Raw genomic sequence first — 26032 nt, 5'->3', positions numbered from 1 at the left:
TGGTGACGTACTTCATCTCGAAAAGTCTAATAATTGAACTCACGACACCAACACTATCCAACATCACCAACCATTGATTGCATTGTAATATTGCTGCAGCATCTCTGCCAGTGATCTAATGTCAAGAAATAGAGTACTGCGAAACGATCATCGAAGTCTTCATTTGTATCATATTTTACACTGATATACATATCAAAAAATCTGGCTACCCATTTTCAGGTATACCAATTCTATACAAATCCGGCATAATGGCGTTTAGCTGCCTCTCATCTGGCTGCCACCTTCCTCTTATCTCTCTCCATACCTCTGTTGCCCTCGCTTGACCAGAGCATGTTGCGAAAGCCTTGAGCACGTTCGTTACGATCCAAGTCGACATGTAAATACCTTCCACGCCTTGGTCGAGGGCTTTCAAATATGCTTTCCACACACTTTCCAATCTGGCACCCGTCCACTTCGTGTATCTAGTACCGCCATGAACACAGAATCCCTTGAAAAGAGAGAGGAAAAGTGCACCGTGCAAAGGAACGTTGAAAAGACCCATTTCTTCTAGAAACTTAGCCGCTTTGTCTAGCTCGCCCTCTGTGACTGCAAAATGGTTGACTAACAGCCTATACGTCTGAATATCCGGACAAACGATGGAGCTCTGCTGAGCCTTTGCTCGGCCTTCTGGATCATGCTTGAATTCTAACGCCATTTGTAACAACGCACGCTTGACTTCTCTGCGATTTTTGAAATGCCTATGCCATTCCTGTGTACCCGATCGCTCCGCGTGCATGATTTTCATTCGCTCATAAATGTTCAACGCGGCGCTGGGCTCATATGACTTGATAAGAGCCGAGATCATTGCGTTGAGAACAACAGTATCGACAATTTCTCCAGCGTTGACCATCGCTGCATATGCTGCTCGCGCTCCATCGCCGTCGCTTTTCAGACCACAAGTAAATATCATGCTGACATAATGAAATCGGTTGTACTCGAGGCCCCTGGCTATCATTTCTTTATAGATCATTTCGCCAAGGGTAAATTTGCCGGCTTTGCATGCGACATCGTAAAGAACATTGAATGTTGCATAGTTGCCCCTGACACCTGCGATGTGCTCCATTTCCCTCCACAGTTTCAGAGCACTTTCGACCTCTACATCTGTGGCCTTGGCAACGTATTTGGAAGCAAAAGAAATGGCGCTTGTCCATTCCGAAACACTTAATGGAATAGCTGTTGATTTCATATCGTCGACAACCGAGAAGTATCTGAGCATCGAGTGCTCGTCCTTCCTTTCTACGATACTTAAGTGGCGAAGTAACATGTGTCTTAAGTTGGCTTCTAAATAAGGAACTCGAGGTTCTGGCAATTCACGGTAGATTTGATATACATCTTCCGCCTCGTGGGAGTAGAAATTCTTCAGTGCGGATTCCAGCTCTTTGATCTTTTCTTTGGTTTCGTCATCGGCCGGCCATGCCTGATGAGGGGGTGGCCATTCATCTTCCTCTTCATCCGAAATTTGTAGGTGGGGACCAATACCTGGCTGGTGAAGGTTTGGAGATTCTACGACGGGTAATTGATGTGTATACGAAGTCCCATGGTACTGGTCCACAAGTTGCATAAGCTCCTCTCGAGTCTGATTTGCCTCGTTCGTAATCTTCTTCTCGCCCACTTCAGAATGTGTATTATATGTATAACTTCGCCCTCGCGTATTGAGCTTGATCGGCCGCAGATCCTTCGTAGATATATTAGGTCTGTGAGAAGTGAAAAAAGTTACCGGTTGTAAAGGCTTTGGGGTGTGTTTGTGGCAATGGCCTGCACTGGCAAGTGAGGAAATAAACCATGCTTCGAGTCCGACTGTACTTGAGACCATTTGTATAGGTTTTCTGAGATGGTTTCGTCGAGAAGGGTTCGTGGAAGCTTTTGAGATGTCAATTGGATATAAAAAGGAAAGAGCTTGTCGAGGGGCTGCTAGCTTCGAGATGAGGGTGCTGCTCGTCGAGGAGGAGATACAAGAGGAGGACATGAGCCGGCTGACATTTTGAGTTTTTGTCAACGTCTCTGAAAAGTCATTGGAGCCAGGCCAGCCCTCCAGTCCTTATCTGCCGTTGTGGTTGACTTAGTAGCTTGTGGGGGGGTTGAGGATTAATATGTTGAAAACTTTAGGACTTATCGCCAAAATTTTGGAAATTTTGGCGGAGATTGCCGCCAGTCTTCAAAAACCTATCAATATTTGCGACCCAGAACACCACCACCCCCGCAATATTGTTCATAGATTACCTTGAGACTGTAAGTTCGATACTCTGATTAAGTGAAATAGATCCTAACATTTCGAGAGTTCTGCGAGTATGAGGGGCCTCAATTTAAAGCCATCGCGCGTTTACCAAACGGCATCGGCATTACTCGCATCTGAAAGTATTTCCCAAGCACCGCCATGGTATAAGACAATCGGCTCAGTACCCCCTTCTGAAATTCTTACACGGACGCAACCTGTTCAACACCGAGGAAGCAATGGCAGACCCAGGACGAAAAAAGCTAGCAAGCTGTTCAAACCACAAACTATTGTATACGAGGAAGATCGAATAAGGCAAGAATTCTTCCGTGATCATCCATGGGAGTTAGCAAGGCCTAGAGTTGTGCTGGAAGACGACGGACGCGACGGGCAAAGATGCGATTGGAGTAGAATAGCACAGCCAGGAAGACCTTTGACTGGTGAAAGGTGAATTTGATTCCCAAGGTATTGCGACGTTTGGTTAACATTTCGGCAGTGTGGTACAGAGGCAGCTTTGGCTGATACACAACACGCAAATGTCTAATAGTGAGGCTTACGACATAGCACGTAAGGAGTTCTATGCTCTCCGTCAAGAAGAGGAGATCGAACGAAGGATCGCGAGAGAAGAGGCAGAATACGTCGGTGCATACTTTCATAAAGGTGCTTTGGAGGTTGGAATGGAGCTGGAAGACAAGAGTTACGAGGACTGGAAGGCATGGGCTACGAAAGAAGTTGAGGCTGCAAACTTGCAGCAACAAGGAGCATACACTGGTGTTGGAACCGAAAGTGAGGATGCTGCTCTTTTGGATGATGCAGAGGCTGTTGAAGAGCCGGCAACAGCTGCCGCATGAAAACGCTCAATCTTACCAGAGGCATGTATAACAGCATTATAAGGGCAAAATTGGCGTTAATGAGCATGAAATTTACAGGGTGATGTTGGACTGCCGTTTCAAGGATTTATTAAATATCATTGATAGATGTGGTAGGACTAGTAGGTCACTGATATTGCTTTGTGTAGTGATTGTCTAGGCCAGTGGTACCACTCAGAATTGAGATTCCTCAATTTGGAGGAATAGCATTTTACTGATGGTATTTTGGCGTTCTGCTAGTGTACCAAAAAGCCCCTCCATTCGACCCTTTTCTGAGCATTGTCCCCGTTTATCTGTTTAGCAAGGCCTTCCCATTGAACGAGGAATCGATCATAAATACCTAGCCACAACAAAACTTTACCACTTAAACTCAATGTCTTCACCCTTGCCCAGCTTTCCACGTAAATCGTTTGCATCTTCCATAATGGAGCTACCCCAAGAAATTTCAACAGGAAGCTTGCCATGACCACAAGAACAGCAGTAGCAGGACCGTTTGTAATGATGATATCTGGATATTGCTGGTGTATTGTACTGGTCATCGAGATTTTGTGTAGTGCCTTGAGACATCCCAGCATACACCAGAAGGATGATATGGGCGCAGTGTAAAGTGGTTGATGTATCTCCCTCGCTCTTGGAACAACTATGAGGTCCCAGATCCCCGTGGTAGCATCAAACTCGCCAGATTTGGTACACGGTGAAGAAGGTCGAAGCTTCGATTGTATACGCTCCTCGCAGTCCTGAGCCTTGGTAGAAGAAAAGTTATCTCCCGCAGATATTATATATGTCCGGTGTTTGTATCGTGCCGCATCTGTATCGCGAAGAAGAGATACCATCTCTGCAGTATGACCACCAGACCCAAGAACTACCACCATATGAGAAGGCTCATCTTTACTTTTGACTGGGGGTCGCCGAGCATTTGGAGAAAACAGATAGAGAAGTCGAAGCTACATTGTTTCAAATCAGTGCATCGTTCTAGAATATTGGACATGATCTTACAAAGGCAGTGGTGATAATAATCAATGTTGCTGCTATAATCAGAGACAAGGCTGAAAGGTAGATCATCGTTGGAGTCCATGCGAGGCTGAAGGGGCTAAATGGATGTTTCTGGTCCCTTCAAGGAGAGGACACGAAATAGTTTGTATATGAGTGTGTGGTGTGAATTGAACATAGGGTAAGAATTGAATAAATGAATGAGATGATTTGATATACGGCTCTCATGCCATGGAACCACAACAGTACACGATACGATGACAACCTATAAGATTATTTTTAAATCATCATCATCGTCATTCATCATCAGTATCAGGTACGGTAAGCATGACAATTACTATCGTTGTCTCTTTCCTTTCCATCGATCAATACTGCACCGAACCGAATCGGTTATTCCTATTGTGTATAAAGGCCGAAGCTAAAAGATCGAGTAATCGTCTAGACTTGAACTTTAAAAAATCACGTTCAACAACGCGACGCGGCACAAATCCCCCCTCGACATGATCTTCCATAACCATGCAACTACAGCCTCACAGATTTCACAACTTTCAAATCATCAAGACAACTCACACTGTCATCAACTTACAAACTACCAATCAGATTCACTCCATCAAAGATGTTTTTCAGCAAACGTTTAGTTTGTTTTTACTGTGGACGAAAGTCAAATCTTACATGGAATTCTCAAATCTCATCTTTTGAATGTGAAACCTGTGAAGCCACCAATTATTTGGACAATAATGGCAATATTACAGATCCACCCTCGTCAGTCACTGGATCAAATCTCAATTTTCAGGACACCCAAGCAAACACTACTGAATCATCTATATTTTGCGAACGATGCTTGCGGAACCAACAATACCACTACGATGTCATGAGGCAGCTCGATGTCGAGCTTGACCCTGAACATACAAACTATCAGGCTTCTGAAGAGAAGATCCGTGTTATCAAGAAAGATCTGGACAAGCGTTATCCAATGGTTTGCGAAAATTGCGCACCAAAGGCTCAGGAACAACGTGATAGAGCAGACAAATTCGCAAAATCTGACTGGCTGGGAAGGTTGAACGCTCTTAGTGAACGGATCAGAAGCCAAAAGACATGGAAGGATACCTTTCAAAATGTCATATATCAAACCCTCCTCTACCCAACTGTCTCAAAGATCTGGTACCTCGTTGTTATCGGGCAGATCCTCGCTCTTGTTCTAGGCCTCTTTAATGTTACAGGCATTTTGAGCAAGACCTTAAACTTAATCCCCTATTTATCGGACAACCTAACACTCAACATCGTCTCTTTTTTGGCATCTAAGAGATGCTTTGGATGGAGCATTCTTTTCAACTTCTTGTCATGCGGCATGAACCCATTCTTTTCCCGATGGTATCCAAGAGGAAATCCTAAACGTATCGTTGGCTTCTTCGACTGGTATGGATATCAAGTACTTTTGCAACTGGTCTTGCGAGTCATTTTATGCTTCACTTTCGAATATGGACCTTTTGCACACCTTTCATCCCACACAATGATGATAGCAAATATTTGCACCATCTTCATCAACTTTCTCATTGCATACGGATCACGTTTCTATCTTGGCCCCAAAAAAATTGCACTCTGGAAATCAACTCCAGGCCCAATATATACACCATCGGCATTCCAGACTTCCGAAAAGTCCGGCAATGCATTGGCAGATGTTCTTGATGAAATCATGGCCTCAACGCCAAAAGGCCATCATCAAACACCTTCACCACCAACATACGAATCTCAGCGAGGCGGCCAGTACAAGCAGGAACAGTTATATCAACATGATCGCCAAAGTCACACATCTGGTTTTCGCGAAAATACTTCCGCAAATACCTTTGCTCGAAACCACAATCGACGCCTTGAAGTTCCAAGACAAACGGATCTTCTTCTAAAAACTACCACCTCTGGCTTGAACCCCGTCGAGTTCAACCATTACCTAGCAACTGGTGAGTTGCCAGACTGGAAATTGCAAGAAGGCGAGGAGATGGATTGGGACCCTACCGTTACTCGTGTAAACCATGACTTCAACATTCGGCATCGTGCTCTGGATCAGATATCCAATCATGAGACCTCTGTACAACACTTCGGTCAATCTCCATCCCATTCTCAATCCCCCGCTCCGTTCAACGGCCCTTCTCCATTTTATGGCAAACTACCAGCGGCTCCAATCAGTCCGGCTCATCGACTTCGTAATCCACCAAACAGGCCAAGACTTGAAGCGCCATCTGCTCAGAGAAAGGAGAATTTCTTCAACAGCATGACCCAAAAGCATGCTTTTGGCCAGACGAGCAACAATCACCATGAGATTCAGATTGCCAATCCAAAACTTCACGTCCCAGAACCTAAAGCTTACCAACTGGATGCTGGTTTTGAAGAGGCTTTTGGTAAATTTTCGCTCAAGGAAAATGAGGATTTGCCCACTCAAGAAATCGCAAAATTGAGCTTAGGGAAGGCTCTTGGGTTGAGCTTGTTGCTTGGCGGATTGGCAGTGGGCGCAGGAGCTTACTATAACTCCAAGTCCTCATCGCGAGACGAGGTTTCCTCGTCACTTGAAGCAATGACAATTGAAAACACCTCCACTATGTAGGTGGGGAACTTCCTCCATGGGGTTTCCCATGGAGCATGTAAGGACCCTGAGATTGTCATTGATTCACTTGACTTGGAACACCTTGTCTTGCTATGGGGATTCGGGGATCGGGATTGGATCGGGATTATTATTGGACTTGAATTGGAGTTTTACTGTATGGATTGGATTGGGATTTGGCTTTGGAACTGGCTTGGAAATTAGCATGGTGGTTTTATGACTTGTATTGAAAGACTTCACGGATTATGAATTATGATTAAGATACCCTGTATAGATAACCAACTTATTAGAAATAGAACAATAACCCGATTAATGATTATATTTTCAGATTCGAACATTGAAAGTGAATATGCAACATCACTGATGGCCTTCCGACTTTCGTAGTCACCAACAATCGTTTGAAATACGAATGCACAAAGTCAAACGGTCCCAATGGTACCATCCCATTGGCCAAGAAACTCGAGTTTCAACGGCATTTCTCACAAACTTCTTTCCAAAAAATCAAACGAAACTGCAAACCCAACAGCGGCCGGGACATCTGACAAACAATTTCTCCTTATAGAACGGCGTGAGATCCTAACCCTAACACGGAAAAGTCACAAACTCATAGTATGGGGAAAATGGTTAGGTTAAGTGGTTGAGACATGAGAAATACCAACCAAAGAATCGGGAACACTTAGCACAGAATTGCTTTTTAACTTAAACTCAAGCTTTTCTCCTAGAGGGGAGATTCAATTTTGACACTTTTCAATTTAGAAACCATCTCGATCGATACGGCGATACCGCCGATCCTGATGTTTCAACACAGACAATATTATAGGCAATCGACACACCTTTCTGCAACCCTAAATTTAATGCAAGTAATCAATCCTCCTCGTCTCCATGCATTATCAATAACTTATAAGCTTTGATACTTAGCACCATCTTACCTCTTCTTTCCTTACAGAAATAAGCTTCATGCAGAGACAAAGCCTAGAATGTGTTTCAAATCATCTGCGATTTCTCACTGGCACCCACTGACACCGGGCACTCCGCTATTGTGAATCAGCACAATATCGAATGCAACCGCCACTTTTCAAATCCGTCGAAACTTCCCGTTTGATTCTCGAGGAAAAACTTTATAGAGGTTGGGAGAATAGGTTTGAGCAGGAAAAAGAAATGTAGAACTCGGATAACAGGATTGCATGTCTAGAACCTCATGGAGCCTCCACAAGATATTCAGCCTGAGACAAATCTACCTTTGGAGATAAGTGAAAAGGCTTAATCAGGGAGTTTGACGGATGTTTCTGAGAATGATACCTACTGCAAGCTTGATAGCATTTCACCACGCTTCGAGAAAATCACTCAAGAAAAGCCCCGGGATTTACTATAGTCGCCGGAGAATGGGGTCTCAGAGAAGATACTATGCACTCTGGGATATACCTCATCTGATTTTGTGGATGAAAAGAGCCACTACACTGCTTTCTCCGGCAAGGTCTTCCGTTTTCCGCAAGAATTAAATCGCCAATAAGACCCTTCTCGTCAGTGACGCTACCATTGACAGCGACTGTTTTGTCTCCAGGAAGTCTTGTTTTCTCAAAGGCTGGTAGATATTAAAAAGTCAAATGCTGAATAGGAAACCCTTTCTAGCCCCCATTCTGAACAACACGACTGTAATACTGACAAGACGGCTCTCAAGTGAAACATTCCAAGTATCCCGTCTGAATTTGCCGAGGTAGGAATCAAACAATAAGTATGATGGACTAGGTAGGTATCTAACAGGACTTACTTTGAAATTCGATAAACGTTTCCGGGGAAATGGTATTCGAACGCCAGATTGAAACCGCGGGATTCGACGTCAAGATTTGTATACACATGCTGCCTTAGGCACGAATTGGCATTCGAGGAACTCGCAGCAGCATTTGCACATTATCTGCGGCTCTCGTCAATACCTTTGAATGTATCATGTATCACTGTTCTTTTATCGCACTTTCAAAGAACCTTGGTTTCGTGGAGGGTAACTCGACTCCAGATTCAATGGATCGGTTTCGATGAGACTACGGTATCTACTATGTCACACTTCTCATGAAATCGTAGGCTAACGACTTAGTTGAATGCTTGGCGAACGTATTGTCGAAGAAGTGCGATTGCTGGCTATGTCTTGAATGCAGTCATATTAGAAGCTATCGGTCATCGCTCCCAAGATTCAATATCCAAAACTGCGTAGGCCTTGGTTGATGACAATCCCGCAGTTTCCTCGTCGTTATCCGCCTTCTTTACGCGCCGGCCAAAATTTCCTGATCGACAATGGTACGGAGGACGGACAAGACTAACTAGCTAGCAAGGCGTCGATGACATGTACTCTCATATCTTGGAAATTTTAAGGATAATGATTCTACTCGTGGCCTTCCTCATCTCTAATTGAACTTCGAGTGCCGTCTTTCACGTAAGCTTGGGTTAGAAGTAGATGTGCTACTCATATCTCCCCATCAACCTGACGCATGTAACAAATGCCAAACATTCTCTAATAAATCTAGAAGCTGAACAATAGGGTTTTCCATGAAGCAATCAAGGTTCTAATGGTATGAATAATTTTTCTTGATGGGAGAGATGGTGATTGGTGTCTTGGCGAAAATTGAGTTTCGTCAAAGCTCTTATGGGGATTTTCTGGAGTACGGAGGGTATCTATCACCCACACTGAATTTGGAAGTGATTATTGCTGGCGAGGAGTGAGAAGTGGTTTTTGGCATCGCAGACACTCTACATGTCGATATCGCGAGAGTGGAATGCGAGTAAAGGGTGTGTGACATAGAGTAGGATTCAACAGAGATCGTGGTGGCGGGATTCGAGGCGTGTGGGGGGTGTTTGCCGGTGAATGGGGAAATTCCGTTTGGTCATATTTTGACTGGCGAAAGCTAGCTGTCGTGGCTGTATTCCCCATGGAATTGTCTCTCCTCCACCGTTACGCTTTTGGGATTAAGCGTCGAGGAGATCATCCAGCGAGCATTTATTGATCGGCAGTAATGGATTAGACTTGTCATGGCTCGGTTAACTGTATTTCTGGTTAGCTGTATATTGAATACTCTCGAGGCCAGGTAGGTACGTACCTATCACAGACGGGACTTGGGGATGTCAAGCACCCAGGTAGTTAGCAAATCCGTCAATGATTCACTCCCTAATAGGTTCGATCTGGCACTCATATGCCGCTTCTTGCCTAGTGATAAGTCTGCCCAGCATTATCGCATGTTATCAAACCTGAGCGCACACCACAGGGCACACTACAGGGCACGCCAAAGGGCACACGAGCACACGAGCACACCACTTTCTGGACAGGATATCGGTATCTAACACAAACTTAAGGCAGAAAGATCATTCGTGCATGATCTTACAGCACAATGTTATTTGGGGGTATCGGCGGACTCCAATAAAATGCAGCAACCCTGCAGAGACATGCCTTCAGACGCATTGTGTCCAGAGCTAGCAATGAAGACGCAGGTGCGGATGTAACGGGGAACTTCAATTTATCTCCTGATTTGCATTTGCCGCTTAATTTCTATGTACGAGGTACAGACCGTGGAATAAAAATCCACACTTCACTAGCAGCCACGTCAATTAGCTACCTGGCATGCCCTCTCCAGAAATGAAAGCATAATTATGTCCCTGGACGTATATACCTATTTTGCGTCTCTTCATATTTGTGCGTTTATACACAGACGTGTTGCATATATCCCCAATCGCCAAAAGATGGGTCGTGATTTGCGTTATGAAGCAGCTTCTGGGTGACTTTACTTAAGAATAGGTAAAACCTTTAACGATGGCTCAAACTCTGGGGTTCCTCGGGACAATGGCGAAAGTGTGCAGAGCAGAATGTTCGAACATCTTTATTAGTTAAGCCAAATCTTACCTTGTCTGACTTGAGTTAGATTCATCGGACATTAATAACTTCCTTGGAATTGGCTTACCTAGACAGACAGACTACTATGCTAGGAACGACTAGGTAGATAAATCACCAAAATCATCATATTTTTTGGAACGATCAATTTTAGTTACAATTTTAGTTATGAATCCGCCATATCCAGCTCTCGCACAATGCTCGTTGCTTTAATTCTCCCCAGAATTTAAGGTGTTCGTTATTTCCTTCTATCCTTATCAAATAGAACCATCTCACCTGCTTCCTCCCTCCCTCTTTCACACTCACATAAATACACACACACGCACACACAACCTCTTCTCCTACCCTCATACGACACCACGCCTTGCAGCGGAACATTCACCTACCACACTCCAAACATCTCAAGAGCACCGTAATCGATTCATCTACGTACAGCATGTTAATGAAGAAATTTGTCCGTGGTCAATAGAGGCCAACCCTTGAAGGATAATTTTCACTTGTCGAGAGGATTCCCTTTCTCCAAGCACCAACATCTTATACGCCAGAGACCCCTACCCTCAGGACACACTTAACCCCCTCGAAAAAACGACGATTGTCAAACGACGATTTGTACATACACCACTTCTATCCTCATAGAACTCTACGATCTTCACGTAACTCTACACCCCCCAACAACATAACATGGTGGATGAACCAGTCGCAAAAATCTCCCGACGATCGACCAGAGTTTTCGCTACTGAACAAGAAGTTATGCAGTCAGGAAACGCCAGTGTCGCAGGCGTTGCAATGGCCCCTCATGAGGCCAGATACAGCAGCAGTCAAGACGAGAACGACAAGGAAAAGGACAAGAAGCACCGAGAGGCGCGAAGCTCATCCCACCAAACCCCTCTCCAAAGTGCCGATGTTGGAAAGGATCTGGGTGCATTGTTCCCTGCCAAAATTGAGACGATTGCAGCACAAGGTAATTGGATTACACTCATATATTTTCAGTCCTGTATATTGGATCGTTAGCTGACATGAAAATTGCACAGTGACCAAATCGGTTGACGCTACCAAAGCTTTGGCCAAGGAGAAGCACAAGGAAAAGGACAAGGACAAGGAGAAGGAGAAGGAGAAGGAGAAGCACCATCTTAACTTTGGCGTCATTGCTCCAAATGCAATTTACCGTAGCAGCTTCCCTCAACAAGAGGACTTTGAGTATCTAGGAACTCTCGGGTTGAAATCTATCGTGTGAGTAATTGCATGCCCGAGTTCGATGGCTAGTACTAAGTTCTGAAGCACCCTCGTAAAGAAAGACTTCCCTCCCGAATTTCTCGCATTCATGGAGGCTCATGGCATACGTCATTATGTCATCGAAATGCAAGGGACCAAAAAGGTCGACATTCCCGAGCACATCATGAACCAAATCATGAGAATCTCTCTCGACAAGGAAAATCATCCATTATTAATTCATTGCAATCATGGCAAGGTAATTAACTCTGATCCCCTGTCTGGCCGAGTGCAAGCTGACCAAAACCCATAGCACCGCACTGGTTGTGCTGCCGCCATCATTCGTCACGTCTCTGGCTGGAATGTTCAGTCTATCGTTGAGGAATACAAGACGTTCGCCGCACCAAAGGCTCGTGATGTCGATATCAAATACATCACAGAGTATCAAGTCTCGAGTCTCAGTGGTCTCGATCGTAATCAGTCAGTTCAGCCATCTGTCACCAAGTATTTCAAGAAGGCTCGTCCTCTCGCCCTTGCGATGTTGCTTATCTGGATCTACTTGAACTTGATGCGATTCTGGTATCACTAGCTGGCTACATGTCAACTGATTCTCTATGGTGTTTGGGTATTATATTGGGTGGGACTGGCATATTTTGGGATAGGGTACTAGAAAGACGTCGGTTATGCAGTGCGCGTTAAGGCCGATGCGGATCGGAGTTTAAAGGGTGGTATTGGATTACGGCCACCACGCTGCACTTACATACTCGAGATAGAGTACAGCATTCTTATAATATACTTCATTGTAATATGTATAAACTTCTAATTCATACCTGGCTACACACATTCTTCATACAAACAACTCTCGAGACATTTCATGAGAAATTGTATCCAAACCCAATGGCTTTGCTGTTGACAATTGACCGTAGACTGATATCACCGCTGCTCATGTCGACACTTTTCTTTTGATACCCTTTTGAACCCTTTACTCTACACACATAATATGATACAATGCCCCAAACCTTAGCTATTCATACACTCAAAGAGTTTTATCTTCATCCGCCCTCTTGCCAAAGGCATATGTGATTCCACCGCCTACCAAGTTCAAACCTGCAACACCCATTGCAGCACCTCGGACCATACCTCTCGCTCCAAATTTGCTCCCAATTCTTGCATACATGTTCTTTCCCGAGGCTTTCCTTCGGTTTGCCAAGATGAGGTAGAGACCAGACCAGGCAGCTGTCAAGCCGGCGGAGTCAATGGCGTACCCAGAGAGATTGAGGTAGGTACTGAAGAGAAAGACGGGGGTGAAGGCTAGGGGGAGAGGCTGGAGGGGGCGAGCATGTAGCGCAGTAGTGAAGGTTGCGAGGAGGACGGGGGGGAGAGGTGAGCCTACAGTGAGAGATGAGTTAGCGTTTCTGTATACTTGAAAGAATAGGAAATGATTCGATTGTATGGCAATCTTTCATGGCAGAGAAAGGGGCTATTTAAATGTATGGAGGGGTCAATTGAGGGGGATGAGACTCACGGCCCCAATCTTGTGCGTAAGAAATTGTAGTCTTTTTGGCATTTTCAACTGCCTGGTCTTGATCGGACATTTTCTTCGATTGATAAATTAAAATTGTAAATGGAACGTATGAGAATAAAGCTTCAGATTCAGATAAAATATAAGATAATCTACCGTGATGTATATCTACATTGATTTGTATATGCAATCAACACGGCTTCTATGACGATGGTACAGAAAAGGCCATCACGTGGTTAGATTGTCCCAAAATTCCGGTGTACAATCCATGCATTAGCGTACGATAGCGAAGAGAAACATCGACAGGCACTTTAGCATCGTGGCCATAACAAACTGCGACACCATCAAGATATAATAATTGTTACCATTTGCGAGGTCTAACGTTTGATGACAATCGGGACATTGACACGACGAGACACACTGTCTGATCTGCGATTCTTATAATTCAACAAATAACGGCGCAATGCCGGCCACCACTTCTGGCGCTGATACAAAGGCCAACGGAACCGCAAAATCGCGAGAACACAACCAAGGGAATCAAGACCGCAAATATACAATCGAGCAAAAGGCTGCTGTCATAAGGGTTAGAAGATGTGCGCCTACAGCATTTTACGATATTCTGGGGCTAGAAGAAGTTAAAACTACAGTGACGGAGTCGGAGATTAAAAAGGCCTACAGGAAACTGAGTTTGTTGACCCATCCGGATAAGAATGGGCACGAACATGCAGATGAAGCTTTCAAGATGGTCAGTAGGGCATTTGGGGTTTTGAGCGATAAGGACAAGAAAACACAATACGACCGATATGGCGGGGATCCAGATAGTCGATTCGGTGCAGGAGCACCACAGTCAAATCCCTTCTCGGGATTTTCACAGAGAAGTGCTGGAGGGGCTGCTGCGAGACCCGGCGGAAGATCTATGTGGGAAGAGGAGATCAGTCCGGAAGAGATGTTCACGAGATTTTTTGGAGGAGGAGGTTTTGGTACGATTCCCGAGTCTGGTAAAGTTGATTGGAACTAACGTTTTCCTTAGGTGGTGGTGGAATGTTCAATGATCAGCCAGGATTCGTTTTCAACCTGGGTGGTGGACCTGGTATTAGAGTACATCAATTCGGGGGTGCAAGACCAAGGAGGAGGCCGAGAGACCCAAATGCACCGCCAGAAGCACCAGCTTCATTGACTCAGACCCTTATGAACTTATTGCCACTCATACTCCTCTTCGGTCTACCTTTATTAGGGTCACTGTTTTCTGGGGGTGGTTCTAGTGGTCCTTCTATGCGATTCGACAATCCTATACCGCCGCATACTCACCACCGAGTCAGCTCGAGAATGAACGTTGACTACTATGTAAACCCTGCCGAGATCAAGGGTTTTAGTGCACATCAATTCGCACAAATCGACCGAGAAGCGGAGGTTCAATATGTCTCACGATTAAAGGTTGGGTGCGAACAAGAGGTACAGCAACGAAGCCAGTTACTCCAGGAAGCCCAAGGCTGGTTTAGTAGCGATGTGGATAAGATTCAGCGGGCTAGAGACATGCCAATGTCGAGCTGCAAGAAGTTGGAAAGTATGGGCATCAGGAATTAATACTGATTTTGACGTGTATACGTTTATGTAGCGTATTTGCTTTGTAGCAAGGCGTTTGGGCTGGGTGCATTATGCAAAAGACTGGATGAATGACTTTATGTGAGGGTCTTTCGTTACAGATATAATAGAGGACGATTTTCAATATAATACAGTGGCCGCAGTCATCTTGGTCAATCTATGATCATTCTTTCGAGATATGGATATATACTTCCTGCATTTGAATCTTCTTCCACCTTGTACTGAATTTCATGTTGTTTCTTGGCTCCACTAGTGTCCTATGGAAGAACACTTTGGAAATATCAGACCGATGTTCTGATCCGTATTGAATCTATCATTTCGGTCTGTGTAGTAATGTATGTACCAAAAACCGACTGTTCGGACGAATGTCACTTGTGATTCATGAACAATCTGAAAAAGATTCTATTGTGAGTCTCATCATAACTGCTTTGTCATTGAATGGCAGGTAAGGGTTGTACAGCATCCGGAGACAGTACGAATAGTCAAAAGTTATGAACTTATGAACTTATCACAGAGGTAGAAGCTTCGAGAGTAACGTGAGATCCTTGTAAGGTTTCCTCGATTATCAAGCCTGGAGGCTAATCGGAGTGCTAACTGATAAAGCCATTCACCCCACAAGGCTACTATCTTTAGCCATCAGAGCATCTTCGATAGAGATACATCATATTATCATCTTTCCAACGCAACATTATCAACATTACAATTTGATAATATGGCAGATCAACCTCCTCAACCACCCAGTGGGCCAGATGCTCCAGACAAGGAGAAGATGGAGCAGGTGAATGGGTCTACCTTGATATGCTGTTGTGCTTACTAAAGTTCGCCGTGGCTAATTTTTGTAACCTTTTCATAGATCCGACGACGCCGCATGGAGAAGTTAGCTGGTTCCGCACCTTCGAGTTCTGAAAAGATTTCTGGCGCGGGCGCAGAAGCTTCAACATCTCTTCCTACTTCGCAGCCATCTACACCAAAAGATAATGCTTCATCGGCTCCGCCCGTTGCTAAATCAGCCATCGAGAATAAACCTACGAGCACCACTCCTACACCAGCTGCTAATCCATTCGCGAAATTGGGCGCGCAAGCAAACTCTACTGGGAAACCATTGTCTGTAAGAACTGATCCTTCTCAAAACGTTCTAGGCAAACGATCCGGAACTGAATCAGACATGCAGACACCTCCTCGCCCAGCTCCATCCGCCCGCAAACCTAATCTCGCCGAAGAGTCTATAGAGGACTACGAAAACCGAATTCTTGCTCACATCTTTCGAATTACTCTAGATCCCAACCAGCGAACAGATTCCTCGAATCATAAGCTCATATTTCTGCCCGAACTGAGAAAAGAGCTCGAGGAGGAACATGCGGAGATTAGGTTGTCGGCTGATAAACTTGATGGTGCTCTTATGGAAGCCTGCTCTACCATCCCTCATAGTAAACCCGTGTTCGACTACCTATTGCCATGTTGGAAACGAATTATAAAGGCTTCAAAGGGGCTGCGGGGTTACGCGGGGCAGAAGGATGCGATTCTCAGGGAGGCTAAACGCTTGTGTATGAGCAATTGCATCTTTGCTGCCGAAATGCCAGACATTTTTCAGTTTGTTTTCTGGACCGAGGAAATTTATACCTAGCTAACATTTCCCAGACGAGAGATCAATCTAACTACAGATGTCCTTACTCCTTACTTCTTGTTGGAACCTAGTGAGGACAAAGGCATCTGCCCCGACTTTCTCGAAGAAGCTGTGGCTCGCTTTGCGGAGGATGATATGGCAAAGTCTATGATTACCAAAGCATTTGTAGGCATGAGTAGTAAACTGTCGAATATGACTATGAATGATGTTTACAAGCCCTACATCCATGTAAGAAATGTAGAATAGAGAGATCAGTAACTGGAACTAATATCGTTTGTAGGCTTTCAAGTTACTTACGCAGTTCAACCCAATCACTACAGCTATTGCCGAATCCCCACTGTTTCAAATGGCCGTCTCAGCAAATACCATCGAAAAGTACACACTGCTAGGCCCTTTCTTCAGAATATCTCCTCTGCAACAGGAAGTTACCAGGGAATACTTCAGTGCGCCAAAGACGATAGATAGGCGACACATTGCCACATCTCAAGATGCGTTACGATTGACCTTACAAACCCATCAAAAAGATTTACTTGATATCATCAACCACTTTGTTCGAGCAAGTCCAATCGCAAAAAGCAAAACCCTGGATTGGTTCGCCTACATTGTGAATCAAAATCACAAGCGTCGAGCACTTCAGGTAGACCCGAAAGAAGTGTCTTCTGATGGCTTTATGCACAATGTCACTGTCGTTCTAGATGGTCTTTGTGAGCCATTCATGGATACCACATTCTCGAAAATTTCGAAGATTGATATTGATTATCTAAGACGTGCGCCTCGTGTAGATATCAAGGACGAGACCAAGTTGAACGCTGACGAGAAGGCTTCTGAGAAGTATTATGAGGACACTGTTCCTGGCACTTCTAATTTCATCTCTGAGGTCTTCTTTCTCACATTGGCTGCTCATCATTATGGTAGTGAAGCTCTTAATGCCACGCATAAGAGTCTGGAGAAAGACATCAAATATATTCAAAAGCAATTGACTGCCGTTGAAGCAGAACGTGTTAAAGTGGCACGGGTAAGTCAAACAGCCAACGTCAAGATATCTCCACGTTCGTCACTAATCTAATACAGGATCCTCGGGCTGTTGCCTTACTTGATATAAGAATCAAGAGAGTCAATGATGTCTTGGAAAATGCGATGTCGAAGAGAATGGCCATCGAAGGTGTTCTGTCTGACAAACCTATGCAAGCAAAATCTTTGATCTTCATGAGATACGTGACTGTCTGGCTTTTGAGAATCGCTACGGAGTCTAATTACACTCCTAGCCAAACCATCAAGTATGATTATAAATTTTCCAGAGATTTTTATGACAGATAACTGACACAAATTAGGTTGCCATTACCATCAACACCTCCTGCCGCTTTTGATTATCTTCCAGAATACGTTTTAGAGGATATCATTACCAATTTTAACTTTATCATTAGGTTTGTTTCTCCATTCTTTGACTACTAGCAAAAGGCTAAATTTGTTTTAGATTCATCCCTGATGTTATGATATCAGCTGTTGGCGATGAAATCATTGCACTCAGCATTACTTTCCTGACTAATTCCGAGTATATCAAAAACCCATACTTGAAAGCAAAGCTCGTATCTTTACTTTTTGCTGGTACCTGGCCAGTATATCATCGCACTAAAGGTGTTTTGGGTGATGTTTTAATGGGATCGAAATTCGCTAATGACCACTTGCTTCATGCATTATTGAAGTTCTACATTGGTGAGTTTAAAATTTAAATGCTAATTTCCAATGATACTAATTGTTTTCAGAATGTGAATCTACTGGAGCACACACTCAATTTTACGACAAATTTAATATTCGATACGAGATCTTTCAAGTGATCAAATGTGTATGGCCGAACGATGTTTATAGGCAGCGCTTGTCGCACGAGAGCAAGTATGTATAGCTTGGTAATCTGAAAATCTTCAAAGGTACTAATATAACTCAGAACTAACACGGACTTTTTCTTGCGATTCGTTAACCTTCTACTGAATGATGCCACTTTTGTTCTCGATGAAGCCCTTACAAAGTTTCCAAAGATCCATGAACTTCAAGTTGAACTCAAAAAAGAGGCAGAACAACCATCGATGAGTCCCGAGGAGCGAGAACAGAAAGAAACTGCATTGCGCGAGGCGGAAGGTCAAGCGCAATCCTACATGCAGTTGACCAATGAGACTCTCGCTATGATGAAGTTATTCTCTTCTACCTTGAGTTCCTCCTTCACCATGAAGGAAATTGTTAATCGTGTAGCAGCAATGCTGAACTATACACTTGATACCATCACTGGGAGCAAATCAACCAACTTGAAGGTTGAGAACCTGGAAAAGTATCAATTCAGGCCAAGAGCTTTCCTAAGCGATTTCGTAGAAATCTACATCAATCTCGGGGTTCATGAGCCATTCGTAGAAGCCGTGGCTAGAGATGGTCGATCATATAAACCAGAAAATTTCGACAGCGCTTCTCGAATTTTGACACGTTACGGACTGAAATCAGCGGAAGATCTAAACGCCTGGGAGCGTCTCAAAAGTCGATTCAAGGTTGCCAAAGAAATTGAGGATCAATATGAACAAGATTTGGGCGAAATACCCGATGAATTTTTGGATCCAATTTCAGCAGATCTCATGGAAGATCCAGTTATGCTACCTACCAGCAAAGGAATTGTAGATAGGGGCACGATCAGTGCTTTCTTGTTGGGTGATCAAAGAGATCCATACAATCGTGACCCGTTGAAGATTGAGGATGTGATTCCACTTCCAGAATTGGCGGAGAAGATTAGGCTATGGAAAGAGGAGATCAAAGCGAGGAAGAGAGCCGAGCGAGCTACCGTTGCTGCGGCTGCAGCGGATGCAGCTTCAAAAGATCCAATGGATCTTTCGGGGTAGTTTCACTGCATAATTGTCAATATAATGTGGAGCGATGGGAAAAGGAGAATTGCAACGCACAATAGGCATAAATTGGGGTTATCTTTTCTATTGTAATTCTGCCTATTTGGGAAGGCGTCTTGAGTTTGGGAAAGGAATTTGGAGAGGAAATCGATACAAAGAATGAAGGAAAGTTAAAGGAAGGAATAAACGACTGCGTTATTAACCAATTGTTATGGTTAAAAACTCGAGCGCATGGTTGAAATGGGGATTGTCCCAGAGCGGGGTTTACACTCATGAAAGTATAGAGGAAGACTCTTACTAGCTTGTATAGAATTTGTATCAGGGAAAGAAACACCGGACTTAAGTAGGGATAAACTTTCCAGATACAAGATACAAGGCAATAATATCATAGATTGAGTCGGAATAATGGTTCCACGTGTGTGAAGCTTGATTATTGTACTAGATATGTGCTATACTATGAATGGGATCAAAAAGAAAATAGGGGTTATGTGCATTTATTGCTGGAAAATGTCTAGTCTAACTGATGATGAATGATGGAAATGAGTGGGATGTGAAATATTAAATGTGGATTTTTAGGAATTTGTAGTGACTGACCCCTTTTTTTTACCGAGCGTATTGTTGGGGGAAGGAAATGTGGGGTGGGGATTCTGTTTTTTTGAGGGGGGGGGGCTTCTTGCATGTGTATGTCTAGTGGTTGGTCAATTCGAGTTAGGTTAGGTTGGCTCGGGTCAGATTGATGAGAAGAGTAAGATGAGGAGAAGAGAAGGGTTGGTGGGATAGATTTTATTTTTTTAGTTTTGGGGAAATGAGGGGTTATTGTATTTGTCTATTTATCTATCTATCTATCTGTATGTATGTATGTATACATCTTCCTGGGGAAGAAGAGGTAAATACAACGCGCGCGTGTATGAATTTATGACTGAGGGGGTTTGTGAAGAAAATGAGAGGTAAAGAAAAGATAGGAAATTCAACGGTATATAATATTCAAAAAGTCTGGTTGATCTAAAATAGTTGAGAGGAGGAGAGAAGGAGAGAGGGGGAAAGCGAAAAGGGGGCGAAAAAAAGAAAAGAAGATGTTGTGGGAGAAAGAGAAAGAAAAAGGAAAATAAGCCCAACGCTACGTCATGACCAGTTCTTGAATAATCCAAAATAGTCAAGAGAAAAATAGGAAAGAATGAGATGAGAAAAGAAGATGTTGTAAGAGAATGAGAAAGAGAGAGGAAAATAAATCCAACGCAAATGAGTAGTCAGCCTGACTGTGGTATCCAAAATTGAATCGAAAAGATCGGTGGTATGGGCGCTTCTACGATGCTGTCTGGGAGACAGTTAGATGCAGTAGAAGTAGAAGAGACGAGCTCAAAACTTAACGCTGAGGCGAAGTATTAGGAGCTCTTGGCGCAGGCGGCGACTGCGACGATCTCTGCCTCCCCACAGAACCATACCCGGTATTCTGCGGAACCACCGCATAATACTCCGCATCCATCGCCCTTGTGTGGTTATCCACCGCGACGGATCGATTGTACAGACTAGTGATTCTTCGGTCTAGGTCTCTGTTTGCGGCGTCGCTTCCTTCCATGCCGGATCGGGCGTTTGCGGCTTGTTCTTGCCGGAGATAGGCGATGCGACGCTCGATTCGGAGCTTTTCGGCGGCGCAGTCGTCGTAGTTCATCGAGGAGATGGGGGTTTGGGAGGGGATGTCGTAGGTCTCGGAGGAGGAGTTGTCGAAACTTGGCATTTTGGAGGATCAGGTGCGGATCGGGGGATTGGGGGTTCTCGGTGCAGGGTTGGGGGTTGAGACTGAGGTTTGGATGGGATGGGATTTGAAGGTTCAGGGTGCTTGACGGTGAGATTTTGGGATTGGTTTATATGCTTGGGTACTCGAGGAGAAGATTGGAGGAAGTGTCAAAGTGGGATTTGAACTGAGAGGTTTTGTTTGGTGTGGATTTAGTTTGGACTTGTAGATCTAGATGCTTGATATCGATACTTCAAAAGAAAGGTCTCTCCAAAGGGGCAGCAGAAACTATTTATGCCCTTCTAGATACAGCTGTTTCCCTCGATGACTACTATATCTATCACATATCTTGAAGTCATGATAGTATCTATACAGAGATGGTCAGAGATGTATTGTGTTGAAAAGATAGATTTCCATGTGGTATATGGGGGATTTGGGGGGATTTCGAGGCTGCCATGTGGTAAAAGGGGTAGCTCGCGTGGAGAAATCGTGGGAGGCTCGTGGGTGTAGGGTATTTGAGAGGTGTAGTCATGATTTTTGGAGGTGAAGGGCGTTTTTTAAAGATGTTTTGGGAAATGAATATTGAAAATTTTGGGTCATATACATAGATGGAGTCATTAGTATGAAGTTTGATACTGTGATGGTTATGTTTGGTTATTGTTTCCTAAAGATATCTGATATTGTGGGAGATACTGACCTACTCAGAGAAATTTTGACTTGTGAATGTCGGATACCTTGTAGTTGATTCACCGTCTGAAAGTTGATCTAGTGCTTGGGATAGTTTCTGGTATTAATCATTCACAATACAACTGCAAGCACTAAAGATATAATATATATTTATAAACATGTCTTCGATCACCTCTAACTCGAACCTCCAAGTCCGACAGCAATATCAGCCTCTAACCAGATACACATAACCCAACCAACCATTAAATCCAAGTACTTTCACCAAAACAAAAAAAAAGATGATCCCCTTTTCCCACCCTCCCACCATCCACATCCCATCCACCTCTCTCCCCCGCACAATCCAACCTTTCTCTGTCTTCCAAAATTCCTGCGACTCCAACATCTACAGCAGCAAACAACTCCGCACCCTCTGGAGCAGCGCCCAACAAACTCAAAACGCGAACGAACTGAGCCGCGTCGCGGTGTTGATCCAACATCATTACACAATTCTCAACCAATATAGAGATCGAATCTTAGAATATACGACACGGGAACACGGTGTCAATGTAGGGGAGAGAAATTAATTGAGACAGAATCTATGGCAGGAATACGAGAGGATGGGGATGACGATGTTGGAGATTGAAAGATTTTTGAGACGGTGTGGGAGATTCGGTAGGGTTTAGTTTTGAGAGTTGAGGGTGTTGCGTGGGAAACTAAGAGGGCGGTTTTGGATAGGAAGAGTTCTTCATAGAATCAATGGGTTCGATGAGCAGTGAAGCTCACTTATTGTACTTAGTATCTTCGCTCATAGAGGAGATAGCATCGAAATATCAATATTGCCCACCATCTTCATACTTGTGAACACCAGAATATGATATATCGCCCGCGAAGCATGAATTTGTGAGACGTGGAGAAACTTAGATTTGAGGATAGCTACTGAACTATTGCTTCAAAAACTTGAGGGTTTTGTTGAAAGACTTTCTCTAGATCAAGTAATCAGGTCGTGAGCTTTTTCTGAAATCAAATAATGTTCAGATCACTTGTGATTTTTTCCAATTTGAAGAGAGTTTCCGCACTCGCTGTCACATCAAGATCATAGGTTTCAAGTTGACAAGTCTAACTCCATATTCTGATCAACCAAAACGATCAAAACAGCATGATTCCCACCTCCAAAGCCATGATTGCAATCAAAATCCTAAGCAAAAGATCAAGATCAAGAGTTCAGTGCCTTAAGCGAGCGAGCCAAATTCTCTCACCGTCACTTCAACCTCGAAACCTAAAGAAGGCAAAGTCCATGCATGTTATTCGAGAAACCAAGCAGCTCCTCCTCCTTCCTCACATTCCGAATCCGCCTCTATTTTTCGCCCTTTTCTCGGAAATTCCGCAGAGAAAAAGGTGAGCTATGCATTCCCTGCAAGATAATCCGCAGTTGCGGCACACTCGAGTTTTTAGAGAGGTTTTTATATTGAACGCTAGAGTTTCTCTGTGCTTAGAGTTCCTGTAGATACTATTCAATATTCGCAGTATTGATTTATGTATTTTCTCTAGAAGTATATTTGGGTCCTTGACATACAACGTTGGAGTCATTCAAAAACAAAATGAAGTTGGGGGCAGGTAAAAACATCAACTCAAGTAATCTACTCATACACCACTAGAATTCTACTCATACGAGAAAAAGAATAGACAGGGATCGTATATTGTACGAGACAGATCGAGGTACATGCAGTCTGCAAGTAGAAAACTCACGTGCTAACTACTAACTATTCAGCATAGGAAGCCATCCAGACCCATTACAAGCAACACATACCAAACAACAAAGAAGCCACGATATACCTGCTAAACTTCCCAAACTAATGCGTCATTATATCTGAGAAATTTCGATTAGTCTAATTTATAACATCTTTGATAGTTTAGATATCCAAGGTACGTGAAAATAAAAAGACCCTCCTTCTATTCACAACCGAAGTGATAACTACATCTATCACTCATTCACTATCATCATTCAAGTCTATTAATATCATAAGATGTTGTAACGGAGTCATGTTGGAGATACTTGAGTCACATCAAGTGTTTCCAGGTCACACACACACATTGTCGCTGAATTCGTACATAACAGTCACATATAAAGAAACCCGCCCTTCCAACAAAATATTCGACTATACAACCTCAATTTGTGGAATTTCATGACATGTGAACAAATCCTACAGATAAGATACTTTGGCGCCCTCATCGATGTTCAGAGCCGGTATCGTGAATATATCATTAAGAAATCACATGTATACCAACAAGCAGGAGTAGTGCAATGATGGATGACCTCTATGAAAATAAAGAACTATATTTATCTAAAAATCACGCTTGCTGTTGATATTCCTCCACCACGAGCATTATACTCATACTATCACCAAACCCATCACAAAAAATAAAAAAAATAGACCAAACCAATGAATGCCCCAAAAACCTCCCCTCAAAATTCTAATCTGATCCTAAAAGAAATAAAACCCACCCTGCAAATCCATGCTAAAAAATATCCAAGATATCGCATAGATCCAATCCACCCTTCCCAATCTCCCTCCCATTCATCGTCGTAATCCCAAATCATTCTCAATCTTCTTTCTCTTGTCTTCCAACTTATTCAATTTCTTTCTCAATTTCTTTTCGTGATCACTCACCGCCTTCCTAGCATACGCCTCTGACCATTTTCTCTCTCTATCCCTACTCTCTTCTTCCGTATTACCTAGTGCCGCTTTCGCCCTTTTTCGATAAGCCTTCTCCGCCGAGTACCTTCTAGCTTCCTCTGTGACCTTTGCTTGGTATTCTGCCTCTTCCTCTGCCGTTATTTCTTGTTTTTCGGTTGCCTTGCGCTCAAAATCTCGATTTATTGCTGCTTTCTCCCTGCTTGTCCTTTTTTGATATGCCTTCCACCTCTCTGTGGTTTGCTGCTCTCTCTTCCTATCTTTTTCTTCCTTTTCCGATCTCTTCCTTTCAATCATAGCTGCTGCAAACTTGGCCTTTTGCTCTTTTCTCTCATTTTCCTTTATAATCCTTTTCCGCTTTTCCTCTTCAACCTTTTTCTTCTTCTTCGCCTCCTTCTCATTTTTTGTTTTTCTCTTGATCGCAGCTTGTTCTTGCATGAAACGTTGTTGCCTTTCAAACTTCTCTATTCTCTCATTCTCTCTTCTCTCTGCGAATTTCCCCGTCACCTTCATTTCTTCTTGCTCTCTCGTCTTCCGAACGTTTGCCTGGGCTTCCAATTCTTTTAACGAGCCATCTACCCCGTCAAAACTTAGCTTCAAGAAAGGATTCCTACATGCCTCTGAAGAGGCGACCTTGGCTAATTTCTGCTTGTGATTCGCAATCCTCAACAGCATATCAGAAGGATCAATTCCTCTGTTATCCCACTCTCGGCGTGTATCTGCTATATCCTCTTCCAGATCTTGCATATGTGCTTGTACCTCCTCAAACTTACCATGTGACTGGTGCCGAGTAGATGTATGAGGGTTGACTGAGGAATGATCCTCCGTAACTTCGCGGCCAGCGTCGATCGATTCAGAACCGTAAGATCCAGAGCCATCCGAATCATAACCATCCGAATCATAACCATCTGATTCGAAGATATTAGACCTAGATTTCACCGATCTAGGGCTAGATCTCAACGAACGATATGATCCAGAACCAGGTGAGCTAGGCGCGACTGCACGGTGAACAGCGGCGGGTCTCCCGCCAGCCCGACTAGCAGCTGCAGATCTTATCGACATGGGCATATTTCGTAACCCTGTAATACTGTTGAATGTAAGGAGGTGTGATTAAATTTGAAAGTTTTGCGGGATCGAAGTAAACTCTTCCCCATTCGAAGACAATAAACGTTACAATAGAGGTGACAAAACCCGATACGATACAATACGTCGTGATGCAGTCCAAAACGAAGTGAAGTAAAGCCCAGAGAAGTGAGATAAAGCAAGATGGAATAAAGCGTAGAGAAAACAAGAGGAGAGAAGAGAAGGAATATAAGAGATGCGAAGCAAGCCAACCCAACGTTCTCGCAAGCTGAATTTGTTTCCAAAAACTATTCTGTCCGGTTGTCAACCTCAGCATCAATAAGAATCAATGTATGTATCAAAAGAACAGAGGCACATAGCATGAGTGCAGACTCCGAGCTAAATACACCCACACCCACACTCACACCTACCAACCCATATAACAGTAAGGTGTCATACTGATGAATAC

The 26032-nt window shown here is 43.7% G+C and overlaps 10 protein-coding genes across 11 annotated transcripts; 5 read left to right on the top strand and 5 right to left on the bottom strand.

Annotated features, from left to right (window-relative positions):
• Positions 1-74: 74 nt before the first annotated feature.
• BCIN_04g02160 (hypothetical protein) lies at positions 75-2153 on the bottom strand. The gene has a single exon (XM_001557260.2). The coding sequence runs from the start codon at positions 2003-2005 to the stop codon at positions 206-208; it is 1800 nt and encodes a 599-aa protein (XP_001557310.2). The 5' UTR covers positions 2006-2153; the 3' UTR covers positions 75-205.
• Positions 2154-2179: 26 nt separating this feature from the next.
• On the top strand, positions 2180-3179 carry Bcrsm25. Its single transcript, XM_024692437.1, has 3 exons — positions 2180-2268; positions 2318-2698; positions 2748-3179. The coding sequence occupies exons 2-3, from the start codon at positions 2328-2330 to the stop codon at positions 3100-3102; spliced, it is 726 nt and encodes a 241-aa protein (XP_024548212.1). The 5' UTR covers positions 2180-2268; positions 2318-2327; the 3' UTR covers positions 3103-3179.
• A 14-nt stretch (positions 3180-3193) lies between these two features.
• On the bottom strand, positions 3194-4418 carry Bcalg14. The gene is made up of 2 exons (XM_024692436.1): positions 4117-4418; positions 3194-4064 (listed from the first exon to the last, which is right to left on the bottom strand). The coding sequence occupies exons 1-2, from the start codon at positions 4180-4182 to the stop codon at positions 3357-3359; spliced, it is 774 nt and encodes a 257-aa protein (XP_024548211.1). The 5' UTR covers positions 4183-4418; the 3' UTR covers positions 3194-3356.
• A 227-nt stretch (positions 4419-4645) lies between these two features.
• BCIN_04g02130 (hypothetical protein) lies at positions 4646-7030 on the top strand. The gene has a single exon (XM_001557263.2). The coding sequence runs from the start codon at positions 4727-4729 to the stop codon at positions 6704-6706; it is 1980 nt and encodes a 659-aa protein (XP_001557313.1). The 5' UTR covers positions 4646-4726; the 3' UTR covers positions 6707-7030.
• A 3161-nt stretch (positions 7031-10191) lies between these two features.
• Positions 10192-12588, top strand: Bcsiw14. The gene is made up of 5 exons (XM_024692435.1): positions 10192-10551; positions 10606-11535; positions 11606-11804; positions 11853-12042; positions 12097-12588. The coding sequence occupies exons 2-5, from the start codon at positions 11256-11258 to the stop codon at positions 12370-12372; spliced, it is 945 nt and encodes a 314-aa protein (XP_024548210.1). The 5' UTR covers positions 10192-10551; positions 10606-11255; the 3' UTR covers positions 12373-12588.
• A 3-nt stretch (positions 12589-12591) lies between these two features.
• Positions 12592-13508, bottom strand: BCIN_04g02110 (hypothetical protein). Its single transcript, XM_001557266.2, has 2 exons — positions 13309-13508; positions 12592-13172 (listed from the first exon to the last, which is right to left on the bottom strand). Exons 1-2 carry the CDS (start codon positions 13376-13378, stop codon positions 12820-12822), a joined length of 423 nt encoding a protein of 140 aa, XP_001557316.1. The 5' UTR covers positions 13379-13508; the 3' UTR covers positions 12592-12819.
• Positions 13509-13587: 79 nt separating this feature from the next.
• Positions 13588-15312, top strand: BCIN_04g02100 (hypothetical protein). Its single transcript, XM_001557267.2, has 2 exons — positions 13588-14285; positions 14336-15312. Exons 1-2 carry the CDS (start codon positions 13769-13771, stop codon positions 14887-14889), a joined length of 1071 nt encoding a protein of 356 aa, XP_001557317.1. The 5' UTR covers positions 13588-13768; the 3' UTR covers positions 14890-15312.
• A 108-nt stretch (positions 15313-15420) lies between these two features.
• On the top strand, positions 15421-19824 carry Bcufd2. 2 transcript variants are annotated; one of them, XM_024692433.1, is made up of 11 exons: positions 15421-15454; positions 15511-15685; positions 15761-16015; positions 16079-16497; positions 16546-16759; positions 16812-17546; positions 17603-17808; positions 17863-17955; positions 18006-18244; positions 18295-18421; positions 18474-19824. In XM_024692433.1, exons 2-11 carry the CDS (start codon positions 15620-15622, stop codon positions 19405-19407), a joined length of 3288 nt encoding a protein of 1095 aa, XP_024548209.1. In that variant the 5' UTR covers positions 15421-15454; positions 15511-15619; the 3' UTR covers positions 19408-19824. The 2 variants fall into 2 exon arrangements, with proteins under 2 accessions (XP_024548209.1, XP_024548208.1); XM_024692434.1 differs by having other exon boundaries at positions 15761-16497.
• A 260-nt stretch (positions 19825-20084) lies between these two features.
• On the bottom strand, positions 20085-21740 carry BCIN_04g02080 (hypothetical protein). The gene has a single exon (XM_024692432.1). It carries the CDS (start codon positions 21143-21145, stop codon positions 20774-20776), a length of 372 nt encoding a protein of 123 aa, XP_024548207.1. The 5' UTR covers positions 21146-21740; the 3' UTR covers positions 20085-20773.
• Positions 21741-24127: 2387 nt separating this feature from the next.
• On the bottom strand, positions 24128-25979 carry BCIN_04g02070 (hypothetical protein). The gene has a single exon (XM_024692431.1). The coding sequence runs from the start codon at positions 25567-25569 to the stop codon at positions 24385-24387; it is 1185 nt and encodes a 394-aa protein (XP_024548206.1). The 5' UTR covers positions 25570-25979; the 3' UTR covers positions 24128-24384.
• Between the last annotated feature and the right edge of the window lie 53 nt (positions 25980-26032).

The sequence above is a fragment of the Botrytis cinerea genome, chromosome 4 (assembly GCF_000143535.2).
Source record: "Botrytis cinerea B05.10 chromosome 4, complete sequence".
Classification (NCBI taxonomy): domain Eukaryota; kingdom Fungi; phylum Ascomycota; class Leotiomycetes; order Helotiales; family Sclerotiniaceae; genus Botrytis; species Botrytis cinerea.
Note: the sequence above shows the minus strand (reverse complement) of the source record. Positions and strands in the feature narration are given on the sequence as shown.